Genomic DNA, 20,516 nt, shown 5'->3' with positions numbered 1-20,516 from the left:
GTGAGCTAGAGTTCAAGAGGTGTTATCAAAAGTACTGCTTTATTTCCTAAGTTCAGCATTCAAATGAAATCAGAGTTAAAAGAGGCAAAATGATTTTTGAACTAGGAAGCGGATTTTCCTCAGGTGCAGAATGACCATTGACTCAGCTTATCTATACCATGGTTTCCTTTTCCTGAATGGTAAGGATGGTAAGTTAAAAATACCTCTCCCTCAATATGTTTCCTTGAGCCCTTAGATATCTGTCTGTCTCTCTACCTGCCTGCCTGCCCTAACTCTGAAACAGGTGCTATCAGGCCCAGCCTTCCAGATGTAATCAGGCAGGTTTAGTTCCTTCTGCACCCACCCCAGCATCTGCAATCCCTCTGCCTCCCAGCCTGTGGTTTACCTGTTGGGCGGAGGGACACAGGTGACACTGGCTAGTGTTACTGAAGAACACGGTGATGAGCTTCCAGTCATTCTGAAAGTCAAGTTGCTGGAAGAGAGGACAATAGCATCAAAAAGAGACGGTGGTGAAACCTGAAGCCAAGAGAACTGCTTTCTTTGCGTGTCTTTCCATTTCATACACCACCCCCATAAAACCATATGTATGGATTTTTTTCCCCCAAAAGGAGGTGTATATGGTGGGAATTTAAAGTGGTATAAACTGCTCTACGAGGCAGTTTGGCAAAACTTATCAAAACCTTTTTTTTTTTTTAAAGGGCTTACCATTCGATCCAAGCCTTGTTCGTAAGAGTCAAAAATTGGAAACAATGTAAATGTCTAAAACAGAGGACTGCTGTGTAAGTTGTGGAATGCTCATAAGACAAAACACCATGCAGTTGTTAAAACGATGCTGGAAAACGTAATTATTGTCATGGGAAATAGGATACCGAGAAAAGCAGATTATAAAAAGTCTCTACATCTAGTAACGTCCCTATTTTATAAAAACAGATAAACGTGCTTGGAAAAAATGTGGAAGGGAGTGTACACCAAGCTGGGAACAGTAACTCTCTCTGGGCATCATGTTTAAGGATGATTTTAATATTCTTCTGTTTGTGTTTTCTGATCTTTCTCTAATGAACACGGGTTACGTGGAACAAAAAATAAACTTCTGTTTTTTAAGAGGCAGCATGGTGTACTTGAGGGGAGTTGGATAAGAATGAGGCACTTTAGATTTTAGCTTTTAACCTGCTGAGTGAACTCAGACGGGTCACAAGACTTTTTGGGACTTCAGTTTCCTCATCTGTAAAATGACAGGATTGGATTCAAGACCTCCTAGCCATTTTCCAGAATGTTACGACCATTCCAGAAATTCAGGAAGTCTCTTGGGAGGAGGAAACCAACGTTTTACAGCATCACTCCTGTAATTGTCCCTGTCCTTGTATAACCTGGAATGACCTGGCTTGAACACCTGAACTCTTTAATGAATGCGTGACTGGCCTTCAAAGTGGTTTCCCTTGGTTCCAGGGGTCCAGGCTGAGACCCTGGTTAGAGCCAGCTTGGTAGCAAGGCTTGCCTTGATTTGATACTTGTTCATAAGGAGAGCACAAAAGATTAGAGCTGGCTAATTACGAGTCCATATGTGAGTTTCTGAGTAAAGAGTGTCTGAACTGCTAGAAGAGTGGAGACCAGGGCCCCAGCATGTATGTTACAGAAACCTCCACCCAAGAACTAAAATGGGTATCGTAATTAATAACGACAGCAGTGGCCACTTCAGTGACCATGACAGCTGCAGGCTTGCACTGAGCACTGCCTCTGTGTGTGCCAGGCACATCCAACACCTCATTGAATCCACCCTAAGCCCTGTGCTGCAGGTCATTTTATTACTCGCATTTCTTAAGTGGGAAAACTGAGGCTAAGAGAGGTTAAGCGCCTTACCCAACGTCACACAGCTAATAGGTGGAAATTCAGGATTCCCACTCAAACTGGTCTCCCTCTGGAACCCAAGCTGTCAACCATCTTGCTGAGCAGGAAGTTACTTAGCCCACCTGCTGACTTTCGGCAGGACCACATTGGGAACATGAGAAGTAGCCCTGGATTTTGCTGGCCTCCAGAGAATCACCAGGGGAAAGGCAGTCTTGGAGGGCCCAGGCCACACTGGTTGCCTAGTTCAGGGCATGATAACCCGGGGGCGTCAGCTGCCTGATTGCCTCTCAGCAAACACAAATGGCCCCCAACAGAGCCGGATGGATTCTTACCTGGTTCTCTTTCATGTTCCTCACCAGCTCTTTTGCCTGAATCCACAAGTCTCTGCACAGAGGGAGGGAAGCAGAGAGAAAACTCAGTTAAATACCACTTTGTTGAGGGCCGGAAGCTTGCCCCTTGCCTCAGCCCACAGGCCAGTCTCTGAGTTGGAAGCTGCACTACACCACTCCTGGGCTCTGGAGGGCAGACATTGACCTGATTTTTTAAGTTAGGCCCATCAAACAGACTAAAATCAGCGCAGGAGATAAGCTCCGGCTTTAACACAGATCTCTAGTTTTAAGCCTCTGACTCTTCCAGCCCGCCACCCCAAATCCTCCCATCTAGAAACCCAGGACTGACGGGAGTGCACAACCCTGCAAAGTGTCAGAAAAAGAGCTTACTCGGCACCGTTATGGGGTACCACTCCCTTCCCAGGGCTGCAGATGGGCCTCAGGACAGATGGATTGAAGTGTCTGATGACATCTGAAAGGACTAAAGAGAGAGCTGGTTTGAGGCTGTGGTCTCGGCATGCGGAGGTCACCTGTAAAGAGTGACCCCCTTTGGGGTGAGGTACCAGGGTCATTGCCCCTGTTCCGAAGCATGACCTGCCTTGGGCTGTGAGGTCAACCTCGTAGCAGGGCCCTAGAAGTAAAGGGAGCTGAAAAAAGAGAGCATTGGTCAGGTGCTAGGCCAGGCCAAGCGCTAAGCACTTAGGTGTGTGTGAAGGAATCCTGAGGCTGGGGGAAGCCAAGCTAGCTCCCCGAGGTCTCAGGGCTGCCTGAGGCGGCTGGGATCTGAGCCTGAGCTCTCGGATACCAAAGCTCTTCACTGTCCTGTGCTACTGACTCGTTCAGGAAAGTGTACTGGGACAGGGACCCGGGCAGGCTGCCTTCCCGCCACCCTCCCTCCTCCTGAGAGCGACAGCAGGGTGGGAGATCTCCGGGGAACACGCAGAAAACTCGTCCCAGAGCTGACAGCCAGAGGACCGCTAAAAATAGTGCTGTCAGGAGCAGCTAGGCTGCGTCTTGCTCCCCAGAGAGGAGAGGGCAGAGTGGGGAGAGTGTCACGGCAGGGAGGTTGCACTGCCCCGCCCCAGTCCCCCTTGCTTTTTGCCCCCGTCCGCGAGTGCCTGGGGCTCTGTGGGAGGGGAATCCAGGAGGCGGCTTTAGAGGGGCCGCCTTTGAAGGGAGCTGACACGGTGCAGGCAGCAGATGGGGACCCTCCCACCACCTGGGCCATCAGTACCCTCTCACCTGTCAATCAGATCCTGGAGGGCTGCATAGCAGGCCTCAGCCTCTCCTGCTGGATGGTGAGGGCTGAAGGCAGGACGAGTCCCTTATTTATCCCAAGCCTTGCAGGGAGCCTCGTCATTCCAGGCCCTTGGTGAAATTCACTGGCTGAACTGACAGGATACCAGCTACCTCACGCGTCCTCACGCTCTGCTCGGTGTCAGCTCAGTAGAGCATCTGCATTGCTGCCCGAGTCTCCTCACTCTAATTATGGAGTGAAAAGTGGTGTCCCTGCTCTCAACCTGTGAGCACCAAGCATAGGTGACTCTATCCACCAGGCTAATTCAGCCGACGTTAAGGGACTCAGGGGTTCCAGGATGACTTAATCTACTTGCAAGGGACCTCCGATGTTAAGTGAAAAAAACCAGGTTAGAGATAGCATATTCCTAGGCACATTCATATATAAAAAGATCAAAATGTTAACAATGATTATGTCTAGATAGCAGGATTACAGTTGGTTTTCATTCTTCTCATTTCATTTCCCTGAATCCAACTGAGATATTTATTTTGTAAGGAAGGGAATTACTACAAAATGAAATAAACTGAAAATTAGAGATGGGTCTTCTCCTTGGTGTGATGGGGGGATAGGGGGTGGAGGCAGTGAATGGTGGACAGGTTCCCAAATGAAGTGCTGTAAGTCCAGTCCTGGGGTCCCGGGGGAGAAGGAGCCTCAGGACTCTGGTCCAGCCACCCCCTGACCCCTTTCCCATGTCTCCGAAGCTTAACCCAATGTCTCCTGGAGTCTCTTTGCTCAGGGACTCTCAGACACGTTTCTCATGCCCTCCTTTCAGGGAATGTGTCTTTTCATACCCTAGCTCCCTATCTGTCCTCTCAGATTGCCTCCCCCTTTCCTCAGGCTCTGCCCCGAGGTGGCCAATAGGGTACATCCTCTTCACTAACCTAAATGCTGCTGTGTCGGGAGGGACAGGGACAATCTGGATTCTGGCCATGAAAACACAGAACTCACCGGTCACCACTCCCATGCACGCCTGCGGTCCCTCGCTTTCAGTCCTGCAAGCAGAAGCAAGCACGTAAGCCTCAGACCGCATTTGTCGCCTGCCAACCTTGCCCCCAACTGCTGTGGTCTCTTTCATAACCAGCGGCGGCTTAGCATTGCCCAGGTTCTGGTTTATCCTTCCTGGAGACAGAGACACACCTCAGATGGCAATGGACTCACCAAAAGGGGGTGAGCAGGTCTGGACCCTCCTTCCCACCCCCGTTAGTCTGGTCCAAAGTTGGAAGAGGATGCAGACCCCGTGTTGAACGAGGCTGACCCTGGTCCAACCCTGCTAGCTTCCTCCAGGGCAGAGCAAGGAGACTGGAGGAAGGAAGCAAGAATCCCACATTCGGCCTTTCCCACTTTTCCTCCCTTATTCCCCTTATTCGGGGGATTCCCGGGCATGGGGAGTGTTGGCCACAGAGGCAGGAGGCTGCATCTGGTCCCCACTCTGCCGCCTGATCCTAAGCGAGACTGGAGCAGGTGTCTCCTCCCTGGCCCTCGGGTTTCCCTGCCAATGAAGCAGGGAGATGAGAGCGGATCAGCTCTGAGGCTCCTCTCAACTCTGTTGCTCTGTGGTTCCAGGACAATTACCATTCTTGCTTCTCCAGGTCATCCGTCCCTGAGTCTGGAGGCTGGAAAAGATGCAAGGTGTGAGCAGTCCAGCCAGGGATGGCTGCAGATCCTGTCCTGGGGAGGACACCCCCTCCCACCAACAAAAGGGAACCCGTGGATCCAGAAAAAGGCCAAACCCACCCATGTTCGTTTTTCAGGGAGGGAAGAAAGAAGGTTAGGTTTTCTCCAAAGCTTGTTGGTTCAAACTCAGAGCAATAAAAGGTATAAACATTTTCTTCAGAATAGAAAACTGGGTGAGAGAGCCTAGACTTAAATGCATCACTGTAGAATATTAACATCCCACATAGAAACAAAATAGATTGTTTTATTGTGATCTTCCACAATCTAAAATGTATTTGTGTATTGTTTGTCTCCCTTGCCTAGAACGTAAGCGCCATGAGGGCAGGAATTTGTGTCTGTTTTGTCCTTGATTATATTCCTTGGACCTAGAACAGTGCCTGACACATCGTAAGTACTCAATATATACTTGCTCGATACTAATTTTAGATGCTTGGGATTGTGCCCAGTACATAGGAAGTGCCCAGGACATATTAGCTGTTGTCAGTAGTATTATTTTCACAGGTTCTGACGCCAATTTTCTCTCTCAGAACTCCTAGAAGACAGTGTCTGTGGTGCTGACAGGTGATGCTGTACCCACACTACCTACACCCAGCCTGCTGTTGCTTCCCTTCAAAGGACCTGCCTATCCTTAACAACCCAGCTCCAATGACAGCCATTCAGTCTGTAGAACTGGGCCACACTTCTGGGGTCATCTTGGGAGGGCAGGCTGACCATGACCTTCCTCTACCTGGGATGGAGTCCTCTCTACTTCTCAATAAGAGGGAGCTTGAAAGGAAAATTTCCAGGGAAAGGTAACACATTAAACAGAAAATCACACACAGATGCAAGTCAGGGAGCATAAGGATGCCAGACAGGAGAAGTCCTGAGGGAGGCTAGCCTCCAGGGCCGAGGCAAGGGGGATAGCCTGTGCCCAACCGAACGGGACCTGATTGACAGCAGAGGTTTCCCTCAGGAAAGCTGGATGGGGGTGGTGAGGGGAAGGAAAGGAGAGAACAGGAGGAACAAGGTGGAGAGAGTGGGGGAGAGCTCAGGGGGAGCCACAGAGGGAAGGCTGGGACAAACCCCGCAAACTCCCATGCCACCATTTTGCCCGCTGCCGCCATTTTCTCCCCACACTCTTCATTGGCTGCCTGTACTGGAGACACACAAGTGAGACACAAGCCCTGGCTTCATGGAATTTGATAGAGTGGATTATAACCTCTCTGACGTGGAAAATGTCTGTGACTCTTAGTTAAGGGGGAAAAAAAGTCACAGCTAGTATATTGCAGTATAACCCTATTTAGGTTACACACACACACACACACACACACACACACACTCTCTCTCTCTCTCTCTCTCTCTCTCTCTCACCCTATATGTTGGAGAGTATGTGTGTGTGTGTGTTGAGGCAAGAGAATAGGAGATGTGAATGAGATCTTCCGTATTTTATACTATCTACATGTGCTTTGATTTTCTTCTTATACTGAACATGTATCACAAGTGTTAGTTTGAAAATAATTTTGATGAATCTGATCTTTAACGTTCTGTGAGGAAAAGGAAGTCCACAGCAATGAGACAAACAAGTGCTAGTCATGGATACAAGTAAGCGATCGGCCTTGGCGACACAAAGCCTCAGGAACTCGAAGCAAAAGCATGGGCCTTACAGACTTCCGTCTTTTTCATTTCACTGTCTTCCATTATTTTTCCCTGGTCTGATGTCTTTTATAAACCAGGCTAAGCTCATGACAGCTGACTCTCAGGGCAGACAGAGGAAGGTAGCCTCCTAAGAACGGTGCATTCAGGGCTCACCCTGAAGGTTGAGGTGCCCGTCAGCGTGATGATAATGATTCTGGGGCCAGGAGACCGTCATGGACTGAAACCGTCTCCCAGCGCCCTGGGCCTCGGGCTCCCAGGAGGAGAAAGGGTGAGCTGAGTGACAGCAGGAGATGTGGGGATGAATAATTCATGAGCGAAAGAACTCTCTCCGAGCTGGGACCAGACAGTGGAAACTGTTGATTGGTTTAACTTTAGAAACCTGACTCGGGGTGGAGATTTCCCTGCAGTGCATTTTCCTGCCCAAGGAAGGAGAATTTGAGTCCTCCAGCTGGTGTCACACATTCCTGGCTCTGTGACGTAGCGATCAGCACGCAGGGACACACGCAGGGACACACAGGCTCGGCGGAGTCAGTGTGCTCTGCGTGACATGAAACCTCTTTCCTCATTATTCCAATCCCTCCCTTCACATCCCTCCTACTGGGAAACCTCCACCTTCACCCTCATACACACACACACGCATACGCACAGTCACATGTGCAGTTTTAACACCACCATCACAGGTAGAACAGAACAAGGGCGGGAGCCCTGGCTGCAGATTTCACTGGGCCCTGGTCAGTTTTCTAATGTGAAGTCCCATCCTTTACACACGGCTGGCGCTGTGCGTGGGGTAGCAGGACGGGGCTTGCAGCGAGGAGGCCGGCTGGGCCCAGGGGCAGGGGCTGAAGCTGCAGGGGGTACAGAGTGCAGCAGGGACACGGAAGGACATGGGGAAGGACATGTGGTAGGTAGTGGCAGGAGGAAGGCACAGGAGGGGAGAGGCAGGGGCATCCTGGTTCTGGTGCAGGAGGTACAGCCGGGCCCCAGGGCAGAGCTGAGAACACCTGATTAATTGTCTGTTCGGCTGGGGGCTGCTAGGACTTGGGGGGGCAGCAGTGCTGAGACCAGAGCAGGTGGGACTGTGGGAAGCCAGGACTGACTGGGGAATCACACTGGAAATTCCACTCTGCTCTCCAACCCTCTTCTCTTTCTGCTCACCTCCTCTCTCCTCTCTCTTTCCATCCTTCCCTTCTTATTGCTTTCTTTCTCTGTTACCTGACCATATAGAACAATACCACTCACAACCTATTAGCAAAGAAGAGTGTATTTTTAAACATTTACCATGCAGGTAAGGACATTTTTGTTCTTCACCTCATAAAGAGAAAGTTTAAGAGATTACTTTTAAAATTCTGTGTGACCTTTGACTTAATTTATCATTAGGTTTGATTTTTTAATGAAACTCCAAAAGTTTCTTCATCCTAATGTAAAGGGAGGCATTCATTTCATTTAAGACAACAACAACATCAACTCAGAACCCTAGAGTTTAGGATGTTTTCCAACTCAGAGAATGCCCTTCTCTCCCCAGACGAAGCGTTCTGCCTGGTTACTAGGAGCTCATTCAGAAGGTCACCAGGCCCAAACCCTATACCTCCCACCTCAATCTCCTTGACAAACTCACAGTTTCCACATTGCCAATGGCTGCCACAAGTTTAATATCAGAAGGGCTCAGAGAGTGGACTGCAAAGACAAGAACGCATGTAAGAAGGTCAGATCTATATTCCCCACGATGCGGGCCAAGGGCGCCAAATGGGAGAAGCAGACCCATGTCCCCCACCCCAAGGACAGCTGCTGAGGCTGCGCGTGTTGGCCATGGGAGTGGGAAGCTGAAGATCAGGCAGTTGCTGGGAGCCCTGGAAACCTGCTCCAGAGAGGCTCACTCCTCTCTGGAGGCCACACTGCTAACTGGACTCAGTATCTCCAAATAGGTGTCCCATGGAAGGTCACTCACAGCCCTCATTCCCCTCTCACCTGGCCCTCTTTCTGCCTCTTACTTCCCTCTATCCCTTGGCTCTGCACTTCTGGGCTACCATTAATGAGTGAGAGAGCAACAAATTAAAATGAAAACCATCTGGGTTCAAAAGGGTTCATGTTAGCTTGAAGGACGCAAAGCCTGTGAACACACAGGCTTTGCATCGGATGCAAGCTGTGTGCAAATGGTACCAAGAAGCCTCCGTGACCCACCTGGGCCCCTAGCATCCTTAGAATTAAGTTTCTTTAGAAACCAACGATATATTCCTCGGTCATGTTATGGGGGCATTCAAGGTAAGCCTCCCAAAGAAGCCACTTCCTAAGAAGTACATCAATTTCTTTTTCTACCCACATTCCTTACATGACAGAATAGTGAGAATAGCATGCTTAACTGGAAACCCTGGTAAGTCAGTACAATGCAAACATAAACAAATCCATTAAACACAGTTTATAATGCAGCCACGTGATAGGATAAGGCTGGAGAAGAGGACCAGCTCAAGAGCAACGTTCAGAGCATCCAGGTATTAGATAAATGTAGCCCATTACAGGACTAATATGTCTAGAGCTGCCACTGTGGCTACATTACAGGATTGGGGAGTAATTGGTCACGTGAGTGACCAAGCTCCAAGCCACAGCTCCTGTGACTCGGTTCTACCCACCTGGAGGTGAGCTCCCAGAGGGTGCCCTCACCCAGGCAAACCACTGTGGGGTCATGCCGGTTTTATCTCTGCGTGGTGTGTTGGGCTGTGTCCCTCCACAGGAATGACTGAGGGGGCCAAAAGAGGAAGGACTAAGGATGGGAAAGAGAGAGGGCTTGAACAGCCAAAAAGTGCAAGAGGAGTAGTGCTGGAGCCTCTGCTGGCCACACCAGAGAGAAGACGCTGGCCTTCCTGGCTCAGCGGCACATACCTGAGTTAGAAGGCGCATCAGATCCTGACTTCTTTGAGTTGCATGAGAATGGAAAACCCTTCAGGCTCTGCCACTGAAACCGAACATCGGAAACATCAACTGCCTTGTATGGCAATATTACAGGTCCTGAAAACTTGGTGTAGAAATGACCAGGTACTTGTTGTACTAGGCTCAAAATCCAGAAGCAACAATTTTCCACAGTCATGGTCTTCTAACCCCTTACCCAGCTCACCTAGTAAAACGGGACACGTGCCTATTGACAGTGATTTTAGCAGATGGCAGTTAAGGATACCCCAGAACAGTGGGGTGGAGAGGGAGGGAGGATAAAGAATAAGAACAATTCTTGGAATAGCGAGAAAGTTCTGGGGATGGATAGTGGTGACAGGTGCCCAACAGTGTGAATATACTTAATGCCACTGAACTGTATACTCAAAAATGGTACATTTTATGTATATTTTACAATAAAAAAGAAATCATTAAGAAGAGACCCAGTATATCTAGACTGAAAAATGTTTAAATCTGTTCTATCCTATGATGTTTTTTTATTATCTGTTTCTTTCTTTAAATTTGATTATTTACACAAAAGTAGGTATATGAGGAATTATGCTATTTGCTGCTGGTAACTGGATAAAGTGGAAACTGGGAGACTCTCACATTCCCACTGGAACGGAATGTGTCCTAAGCCCAGAGGGGCTGCTGAGAGCACAGGAGGGACTGGGTGACCAGTGCTGGGGTCCTCAAGACCACTTGGCCTCCTCAGATGCCTGTGAAATTTCAGAGCAGCCTCTGCTTCTGTGAATCACATGGAGGGCTTTGGGAAGGGAGATTATGTGTTTTCTCCCCAGAATTGAGAGTGGAAGGGGAAATACTCCAATGGGGGAAAAATGTGCAGTAAATGAGTTGCTTGACCACATCTCTCTGTCACAAGGAGACACAAGTTAATTTCTCGTGAATTACCAATTTCGGTTAAGAGATAAAGCATTTACTCTCAACTCTTATCTTGTAGATGTTCTGGGAAGATCTCACCCAGATGCCTTCAGATAACTCACAGCATCTGCTTCAAGGTTCACAGAGATAACCAGCCCATCTATAATCTTTCCAGACACTTCTGGGAACCACCTGCTCACTCTGCAGGGATGATGAGCCCCAAATTCCAGGGGATACAGTTATGCTCTGCCAGGCAGCCCGGCTGTCCCTGGAGAAGCCGCTCATCTAGCCCATTCCCTCAAGGCCTCAGGGAGGGAACCTGCCAACTTGCATCAAGACTTAGATTCACCCTCTAGAAGGGAACTCACTCCCCCTCCCGTGAGGACAAAGCCCTGACCTCTGGCCATAGCTGCTCTTCCAGTGTGTTCTCTCCAGGGGAGGTACGGGCCTGGGTAGTTCCTAAAAGAAAGCAAAAACAGTTCAGGTTATTTAGCTGGAAATTAACTCCCGCCCAGATTTGCAGCTTTCGTGCCCTTCCTCCCTGCCCAACCTATGTGCCCTGCTCAGTGACGTCCCTTGTGTTAGGAAAGTCCAGGTTCCATTCCTCCACTATCACCTCCATTGTTTGGGACACTGTGCTTCCATTAATGCAGCCTATTAATCAGAATCCCCAGGATGAAAAGCAAAAGTGCTACCTGGGAGGGGTCAGCAATAACCCTATATCATTCATGGGCACATTACCACAGATGCCTTTATTGGTTCCTTAGCGAAGGGCAGAACTCTCCAGGAGAGTAATGTTGGACAAATAGCTGCTGCTGTTTGGGGATCCAGGACAAATGAGGGAAGGCAGAGGACATCTGGGAACAGTCTGAAGGTGATGTGAGCTTAGCCATAACTATACACAGTAGCTGGACAGCGGCTGTCTCCAGTGGGCTTACTGACGGTGAGGCAAAGAGGAAGAAAAGGCAGGTGGAGAGCTGCGAAGACACTGTCCTTGTCCCAGCTTACTTTGCGCCAGTCTTTTAAAACTTTTTTTTTACTTTTTAAAAATATAATATATGTACAATGAGAGACTCATTTTGTAAGCTCATGAGTTTTCCTATCAAACCTACCATCAAACTTTTAGCTACGGAAATGACAGTGTTGTGTACAATAACAGCACTCATTTTTCAATAAAGGAACCAAGACAACCACCCACGGTGCCACTACCCCTCTAGCCCAAGAGTGGTTTCATATGCTCACACCCTCCTGTCCACCATCAGTCTCCTGATCAGTCCCACTTTGTATTCAGTTGTAATCAATGTGGATGCAACGTTGTATCCTACAAGCTCCCTTTAATGTATCATGAGCATTTTGTTCACACTGTTACATCATCTTGATGCTTACTTCAACACCTTCAAGAAACATTTATGATACTGATATGTAATCAGAGGTCTGGCTCCCTTGCTCCCTCTGGCTTCTCCCCACCCAGTTCTCTGCCCAGAGCGCACACTCCTTGTAAGGGCATATCATGCAAGAACCCCCAGACAGCATCAGACAAGGCTGAAGGGAGGCCTGGCTTGGGGGAAAGCGCTTGATTTCTTTACCCCACCCTTCTTTTGCAGCTTTACTTTCTGACCCTGAAAAGAATTTATCTGGAGTTTCATGAGGAACAAGAGTATATTTCCATTTCACGCCCACGGTGAGATCAGGCACTGATTTCCACTTCGGAGCTCGTAACAGGAACGTTGGTTGGATCCTGCCCCCAGATCTCAGTGACCCTTTTGAAATGCCCGGAAGAAATGCTTCTGTGCAGAAAGAACTGCATGATGGGAAGGTGTTGAGGTGTGGACAAACAGGGAGAGCTTGGAAGGGCTGGAGCAGAGGGTTCATAGCTGGAGGGGAGTGCAGGGCAGGGCAGATGAGTCTGCACAGACAGATGGCAGCTGGGCTGTGGAGCTGTGAATGCCAGGCTGCTCCACAGGCAACAGGAAGCCATGACCAGTCTTTGAAGGGATGACAGGGTGTGTTTTAAGATGATCATCCCTGGGGGTAGTGAGGTGGGTGAATTCGCAGGGCAGAGATTTGAGACCATTTTGGTAACACTGTTTTTAAGCCGGGATAAAAATGTACATGGGACTCAACACATATGCAGCTTCTGGGTGCCAGGCACTGTTCTAAGCACTTACGTGAAATAATTCATTTATTCCTCACAACAACTCTATGAGATAAATGCTATCATCCCCACTTTACAGTTAAGAAACAGGCCCAGAAAGGGTAAGTGACATTTTAAAGGTGACACAGTGAACACCTGGCGATGGAAGGATTTGAAAATGGGCAGCCCGGCCCCATGGGCCGAGCTCAGAACCAAACTAAGTGTAAGTCACAGCCTAAGATTTGGACCAGGGCTCAGCAAACTTCTTCAATATAGTCAATATTTTAGATTTTGCAGACTATGCAGTCTCTGTCACAAATACTCAGCCCTGCTGTTGTACTGTGAAAGCCACCATAGATAACATGTGGACAAATTAGAGAGACATTTGAATTTCATATAATTTTCATGTGCCATTAAATACCTTTCTTTTTATTTTTCTCAACCATTTAAAAATGTAAAAACCTTTTTGGATATCAACAAACTGATTTTAAAGTTTATACGGAGAGGCAAAAGACCCAGAAGAGCTAACAGAATATCAAAGGAGAAGAACAAAGTCGGAGGACTGACGCTGCCCACATTCAAAAGTTACTATAAAGCTACAGGATGATACTGGCAGAATAGACAAACAGACCCATGGAACAAAAGCGAGGGTCCAGACACAGACCCACACAAATAGAGTCAACTGCTCTTTGACAAGACTGCATAAGGCAGCACAATGGAGAAAAGACAGTCTTTTCAACGAATGATGCTGTAATAACTAGATGTCCACGTGAAAAAAAAAAAAATCGATGTAAAAATCGTTCTTAGCTCACAGGTCATACAGAAAGCGGCAGAAGGCTGGATTTGGCCCATGGGCTGTTGTTTGTTAACCAATGTCTGATCTAGACACTATTTTTGTTTATAATTAATTTTTATTGGAGTACAGTTGCTTTACAATTTTGTGTTAGTTTCCACTGTACAGCAAAGTGAATCAGCTATACGTATACATATATCCTCTCTTTTTTGGATTTCCTTCCCATTTAGGTCACCACAGAGCACTGAGTAGAGTTCCCTGAGCTACACAGTAGGTTCTCATTAGTTATCTATTTTATACATAGTAACAATAGTGTCATTCCCAATCTCCCAATTCATCCCACCCCGCTGATCTAGACACTACTGAAAAGAGGTCATCAAAGTGAAATGGGAAGATAACATCTCTGGTGATCAGCAATATCCCTTAGCCCTGGGCATCCCCGATGGGAGCCTGGGATCCATCTCTAGATTACCATGCTGGTTGCTGCTGCCACAGCTCCTCATTGGGCTTTGCCAGCACCTTCACAAGTAGAGGAACACAGGGGCTAGAGCGACTCTCCCTGGTCTTTGAGAAATGTCCCGCTCAGCACATCTCCTGGTCCTCCAGGCTTCATGCCTGAGAAATAAAAAATTGCTCCTCAAAGAAAGCCTTTGGTTTCTGTTGAAAATAGCAGTTTTCTTAAAAAAAATTTTTTTAAAAAGATTTTTATCATCATGGATATGCTTGTACTCTATAATTTATAAATTTTAAAAATTGAATAATATAAGCAGAAGATCTAGCCCAGTGCCTGCACAAAGTGTATATTGAAATCTGTTAATTTTGATGAAAGAAGTTGTTTCATTATCAATCCAGAGATACAATCTTACAAAATCTATGGGATACAGCAAAAGCAGTTCTTAGAGGGAAGTTCATAGCAGTACAGGCCCTCCTCAAAAAACAGGAAAAATCTCAAATAAACAACCTAAACTACCACTTAAAAGAACTACAGAAAGAAGAACGAAATAATGTCATTTGCAGCAACATGGATACAACTAGAGATTATCATACTAACTGAAGTAAGTCAGAAAGAGAAAGACAAATACCATATGATATCACTTATATGTGGAATCTAGAATATGACACAAATGAACCTATCTACGAAACAGAAACAGACTCATGGACATTAGAGAACAGACTTGTGGTTGCCAAGGGGGCGGGGTTGGGGAGGGATGGAGTGGGAGGCTGGGGTTAGCAGATGTAAGCTATTATATATGGAATGGATAAACAACAAGGGCATTTAAAAAAGAAAAAGAAAAAAGAAAAAATAATCCAGAGAGACAGATGTCATTATTAGTATAATTTTATAACAATGAAAGTTAAAATTTTTCTTTAGAGAGGTGGGGCTGGGTTGAGAGACCCTATCTGCTGACTCTAAATCTAAAAGGTTTTAAAGGGGCTCAGAAGAGCTTGTTTTCGAAGAGATGGATCCCTACATCTTTCCCTGAAAACATCATAGAATCTTCTGGGCCTGATTTTCTTCCTCTGCAGACATTAAGTCATGCATTTCCCCATTTTGTGTGTGTGAGTGTGTGTGTGTGTGTGTGTGTGCGCGCATATGTGTGCCCACCTGTTGAGAGTCATAAAGGCAGCAAGAACTTGAGGAGTAAAGAGCCAGAGAAAAGGACAGCAGAGAGAGTGAGTCCAACATTTGATGCTGTTTTTATCCTTGAAACACTTGCCAAATCATGGGCAACAGAAATCAGCAGGTAAGTGGCTAATATGCTGGGCAGAGCTTCAGACTGCCCATGGAGCTGGGGGGAAACACTGGAGCCCAGTGCCCATCAAGGAGGAGGTGCCCTGGTGAATGTCCCAGTCTTTTATCTGGGACTTCAAAGAGCTAGACCCTTGGAAGATGGATAAAGTGGAAATAGACCAGCCTCCAAAAAGACTGAAGCCCAGCTTTGAGTCAGATCGATTCCCAGTATTAGATTAGAGTGATCTGCCCCTACCTAACTGCTTGCCCAAAGTAAAGCCTTTATGGAAGAAGACAGCACCATCTGGAACATACAGTTATTTAATTTTTCATACACAATACCTGGCTTTCAATAAAAAAAAAAAAATTGGGACTTCCCTGGTGGCGCAGTGGTTAAGAATCCGCCTGCCAATGCAGGGGACACGGGTTTGAGCCCTGGTCCGGGAAGATCCCACATGCCACAGAGCAGCTAAGCCCGTGCGTCACAACTACTGAGCCTGCGCTCTAGAGTCCATGAGCCACAACTACTGAGCCCATGTGCTGCAACTACTGAAGCCCGCATGCCTAGAGCCCGTGCTCCTCAACAAGAGAAGCCACCGGATTGAGAAGCACACGCACTGCATCGAAGAGTACCTCCTGCTCGCCGCAAGTAGAGAAAGCCCACACAAAGCAATGAAGACCCAACACAGCCAAAAATAAAAATAAAAATGAAAAAAAATTACCAGGAGATAATACCAAATAAACAGAAACCAAGAGAGAGAAAAAAATCCCAACAGACAATAGACAGTGAAAAGTGGTGGAATAATGTGGAAATAAAGGGATAACATCTGCAGCTTTGTTAGCCTGATGTTTTGTTCCCAGTTGGGGTGAGGAGTAAACCAATGGGATATTCAACGGGGCGATCCAGGAATGAGAAGGAGGAAAAGGGAAGGGCAGAGATACACCTCACATATTCCCGGCTGGCTGGGAGTCTGCGTGCTGGGAAGACCTGCAAGAGCCCCACGTAAAATTAAAGGGAAGGAAACCTTGAAAATTGTCTGCAACTTTGTGTTCACTTCCCACCCTACACACAGACCGATAAACAGAGCCTTCCAAATTCAAGGTCTTCGGACACCACCTCTGTCCAAATCACTGATCACTAAACCATGCAGACTCAGGGGTGACTCCTAGGATGCCAGGTTAAAAAAAAAAAAGAAAGAAAAAACTGAGCAAAGACATCAGTGGCTGTCCACTGCAGGGCAACAGATTCCACAGTTTAATTCCAGGCAGGTTACTAAAACATGAACCAACAACCCTCAGAAATGGAATGTAAGATTGTTAAATGTTATCAGACATGTCCAGTTTTCAATGAAAAGTTACTAGATGTGCCATGAAATTGAAAAGCGAGACCCAGGAAAAAAAAAGAAGCCAATGAAAACGTGGCCCAAACGTTGGGTTTTCCAGGCAAGGTCTTCAAAGTAGCTATTACATATATGTTCAAAGAATTAATGAAACTATGTTCAAGGAATTAAAGAAAAATGTGAAGGTGAAAGACTCAACAAATTGAAGCTATAAAAAGAAAATTCCAGAGATGAAAAATAAAATAACTGAAAGATTTACTAGATGGGCTCAGTAACAGACTTGAGATGGCAGAAAAAAGAATCTGTAAACTTAAGGACAGATCAATAGAAAGTGCATTTCTGAAAAATACAGAGGAAAAGAGGTTGAAGAAAAACAACTAGAGCCTCAGAGGTCTGTGGATACCGTCGAGCATAGAAAGCGTACAGTTAATGAGTCCCAGAAGAAGCAGAGAGAGAAAGAGGCAGAAAAAGATTTGAAGAGATAATGGCTGAAAATTTCCCACATTTGGTGAAAAATATTGAGTCACGGATCAAAGAAGCAGGGATAAAAACAAAAGCAAACAAACAAAACAACCACTTCAGGTAAGAAAAACACAATTTTACCTAGACACATCAACTGTAATAATTGATGTGTTCAGGTGTAGTTTAAAGCCAAGGTAAAAAAAAAAAGCTCAAACAGCAGAAGAAAACCAGCTTTTCATGCATAGGAGACCAACATTACGATTAACAGTCAATTTATCGGAAACGGTGGAGGCCAGAGGCAGTGGAATGACATATTCAAAATGCTACAAGGAAGATGACCCCACATGCAAGCATAGTAATGTAAGAAGAAATGAAGTACAGAAAGTAAACATGTAGGTAAATCCAAAATAATATTGCCTGTATAAAACAGAAGCCGGCAAGCTATAGCTCATAGGTTAAATCTGCCCACAGCCTATGTCTGTACAGCTCACTAGATAGGAATGATATTTATATTTTTAAAGGGTTATAAGACAAAGAAGAATATGTGGTAGAGACCATACATGATCCACAAAACCAAATATTAACTGTTTGGCCCTTTATAGAAAAAATGTTTGCCCACCCCAATACAAAAAATAAAAAATAATAGTGTGGAGTTTAAAATATATGTAATGTATTGCTGTGGGCAGATGTGAATGGAGCAAATGGAGTTACACTGTTGTCAGGTTTTTCTTTATCTGGGGAGTGATTGATCCTCATTTATATTAGACTTTAATATAACAAGGATGCATGTTGTAATCAAATACCAAAATAACAAAAATGTATAATCAGCAAGCTAACATTGGGCAGGATACTGCAGGGACACTGAAACAACAGAAATGCTTAATCCAAAGAAGACAAGAAAGGAGGAGAAAAGATCATAGAACAGGTACGACACATTGAAGCACAGGGGGTCAGATATCATTTTTAAGCACACTTGGGATGAACGGAAAAGAGAAGCTTAGGGGGCTGCATGAGAACTTCCTTCAGTGTCTGAAAGGTCTGGATACCAAGGGGGATGGCCTTGTTCCCTGTGGCCCCCAAACCAGGACTGGACCAGTGGAGACAGGTTGTCCCTTGGTAGAATAGCTAGAGCTACCTGAATAAGAATGGAGCTAGTGGGAAGCAGCCTCATAGCACAGGGAGATCAGCTTGGTGCCCTGTGACCACCTAGAGGGGTGGGATAGGGAGGGTGGGAGGGAGGGAGATACAAAAAGGAAGAGATATGGGGATATATGTATACGTATAGCTGATTCACTTTGTTATAAAGCAGAAACTAACACACCATCGTAAAACAATTATACTCCAATAAAGATGTTAAAAAAAAAAAAAAAAAAAGAATGGGGCCGCTCAGGGCACTTGGTCCAGGCAGCAGCTGGGGACCATGGGGGGCATGTGGTACATACACCAGGCAGGTGTTAGGAGCTTGGACACCCTTGGTCTAGTCAATCTCTCCATGCCTCTGTTTCCTCACCTATAAGGTGAGGTCGATAACACCTGCCTCGTGGAGTTACTGTAAGGGTCATTCACATGTAAACATGAAGCCTGGTATCTGACACGTGCTAAGGTTCAGTAACTGGTAGTTATGATTATTATAATCAGTATAAGAGAGATGATTAAGCACAGACCATTTTTCAGATACTTCCAGTCTCAATATTCTGGGATTTCCTTATATAACTAGAGAGTTCGTGTTTATCCTGATGATCTAAATCATCCCTGATAACTGCCCTGGGGCGTCACAGAGAGGCTGTACCTGGAATCTAAGTGTCTAGACCTGAAGATCCGGATGGAAACTTAGGACCCCTGGGTCCTATCCCCACTGACTCCTGGGCCCTCACTCCAGTGCTTCCCACTCTGCTTCCCATTCTGCTTCCCACCAGCAAATGGAAGAAAAATTCTTGCCTTTCCCATAGCACCCCAAGGTATTGTGGGAGAAACTGTCAAAGCACTTGTGGCCTGACTGGACCCCAATCATGGAATCCCAAGGGAATTTTCCCATTTGGAAGGTTGTTTTAGCCTCAAGCTCATGGATCTATGAAGGGCGTAAAGCTCCCTGAAAAACTACCACCTCAGTATGGTCAATAAGGGAAAAAGACAAGTACTTTTCCACCCTGCTAGGCAGGAAACAGAATGTGTGTGCACACTCTTAAGAACAGGTTTGGCTGAGATCAATCATCGAAGCTGGAGAGAGCTGTGACCACTGGGGTCCTGGAGCCAACAAAGGGCCATCATAGTATTAGGCCTTGGCAAGGCAAAGTCACACACGGTTCTCCTCCGGGAGGCCCCTCTGAACAGTGGTTCTCAACCCACTGCCTGCTGCCCAGCCCCCAACACTGAAATTCAGATTGGATTGGCCTGGGGGTGGGGGGCCTTGGTGTGCTGGACCCCAGCAGATTTTCAAAGCCCTTTGAGTGATGTTTGTGTGCTTCTGAGGTTAACAGCTCTGACTCTTCACGGAAACCCAAAGCTTGTCAACCCAACAGCTGGCCAGGGGGAGGGAGTGTGATTTCAAAAGCAAAACTAAAACAACTCATGCGCTCTTAATTAGTAGATTTCCTTTATTTTTTTGTTATTATTTTTTACTTATACTGTGTCTAGAGCACAACTTTCCACCACCATCCCTGCCTCGAAGAAAGATGGCCATGTTGTAACCCTGATCAAGCATCAATCTCTCTGGACCTTGACTTCCCCATCTATAAAATGGGGATGAGACTGGCTTCCTTGTGAGAACAGGAAAGCGCCGTGTGAATAGGAGAGGCCACACACTTGCAAGGGAGGACTTGTCTCCCGGGATGAATGGGAGGCACATGCCCTGGGCAGTGGGAAGGACGGTCAAGGCCAACACATTTGGAATTAGGGCCACTCCTCAGTGTACATTAAATCTGGGGGCTCTTTTTAAAAGTATAATGTCCTCACAGCAACCCTAAAGGGTAAGTAGAGGCAGGATTGACAGGCTCTAGAGAGGTTAGGTAATTTTCACCAGCTCACACGAACCACACCAGCAAGGGCAGGGTCAGGCCTTGCACCAGCACCGCCATTCACTAACCAGTGAGCTATCTGGGTAAGCTGGGAAGGGGAGGGCCCAAGTCAGCCAGGGTTTGTCTTCTGTGCTGTCCTGGGCTGTAAGCAGGTCTTCTGGGCTTTGTCGGTCACCCTGTGCAGCATCTTATCCCCATTCACACTTAGGGCCTGTGGGATGCTGTTGTCGACCTGCGAGCAGGCACTGCACAGGTCATGCATGGCTGCTGCTCCTATACCAACAGTGCTCTGAGGAGCACAGGATGTTATCAGGGTGCTTGGGCAGTCACATGCCACAGTCAGTGAGGGCGACCCAAGGGCCAGAGAACCTTTCTGGGGTAGCTAGACTGACCTCTGTCTTAGAATTCTAGAATGTCTGTGGTGGGCTGAATTTTAAAACCTCAGCAAACTGAGACCCAG

At 46.7% G+C, this 20,516-nt stretch overlaps 1 protein-coding gene across 1 annotated transcript in view; it reads right to left on the bottom strand.

Moving 5' to 3' along the window:
• PLB1 (phospholipase B1) overlaps nucleotides 1-20,516 on the bottom strand; it is a gene marked incomplete at its 5' end in the record, with an annotated part of 123,289 nt that overhangs the window by 91,114 nt on the left and 11,659 nt on the right. Inside the window, 8 exons of the mRNA XM_082672605.1 lie at nucleotides 386-472; nucleotides 2,178-2,229; nucleotides 2,565-2,655; nucleotides 4,420-4,463; nucleotides 5,044-5,084; nucleotides 8,396-8,454; nucleotides 9,655-9,727; nucleotides 10,979-11,040. Of these exons, the coding sequence (XP_082528731.1) occupies nucleotides 386-472; nucleotides 2,178-2,229; nucleotides 2,565-2,655; nucleotides 4,420-4,463; nucleotides 5,044-5,084; nucleotides 8,396-8,454; nucleotides 9,655-9,727; nucleotides 10,979-11,040 (509 nt within the window). The remainder of the gene's footprint in view (nucleotides 1-385; nucleotides 473-2,177; nucleotides 2,230-2,564; nucleotides 2,656-4,419; nucleotides 4,464-5,043; nucleotides 5,085-8,395; nucleotides 8,455-9,654; nucleotides 9,728-10,978; nucleotides 11,041-20,516) is intronic.

Source organism: Grampus griseus (genome assembly GCF_964374135.1).
Source record: "Grampus griseus genome assembly, chromosome: 15".
In the NCBI taxonomy this organism is placed as follows: Eukaryota; Metazoa; Chordata; class Mammalia; order Artiodactyla; family Delphinidae; genus Grampus; species Grampus griseus.
Note: the sequence above shows the minus strand (reverse complement) of the source record. Positions and strands in the feature narration are given on the sequence as shown.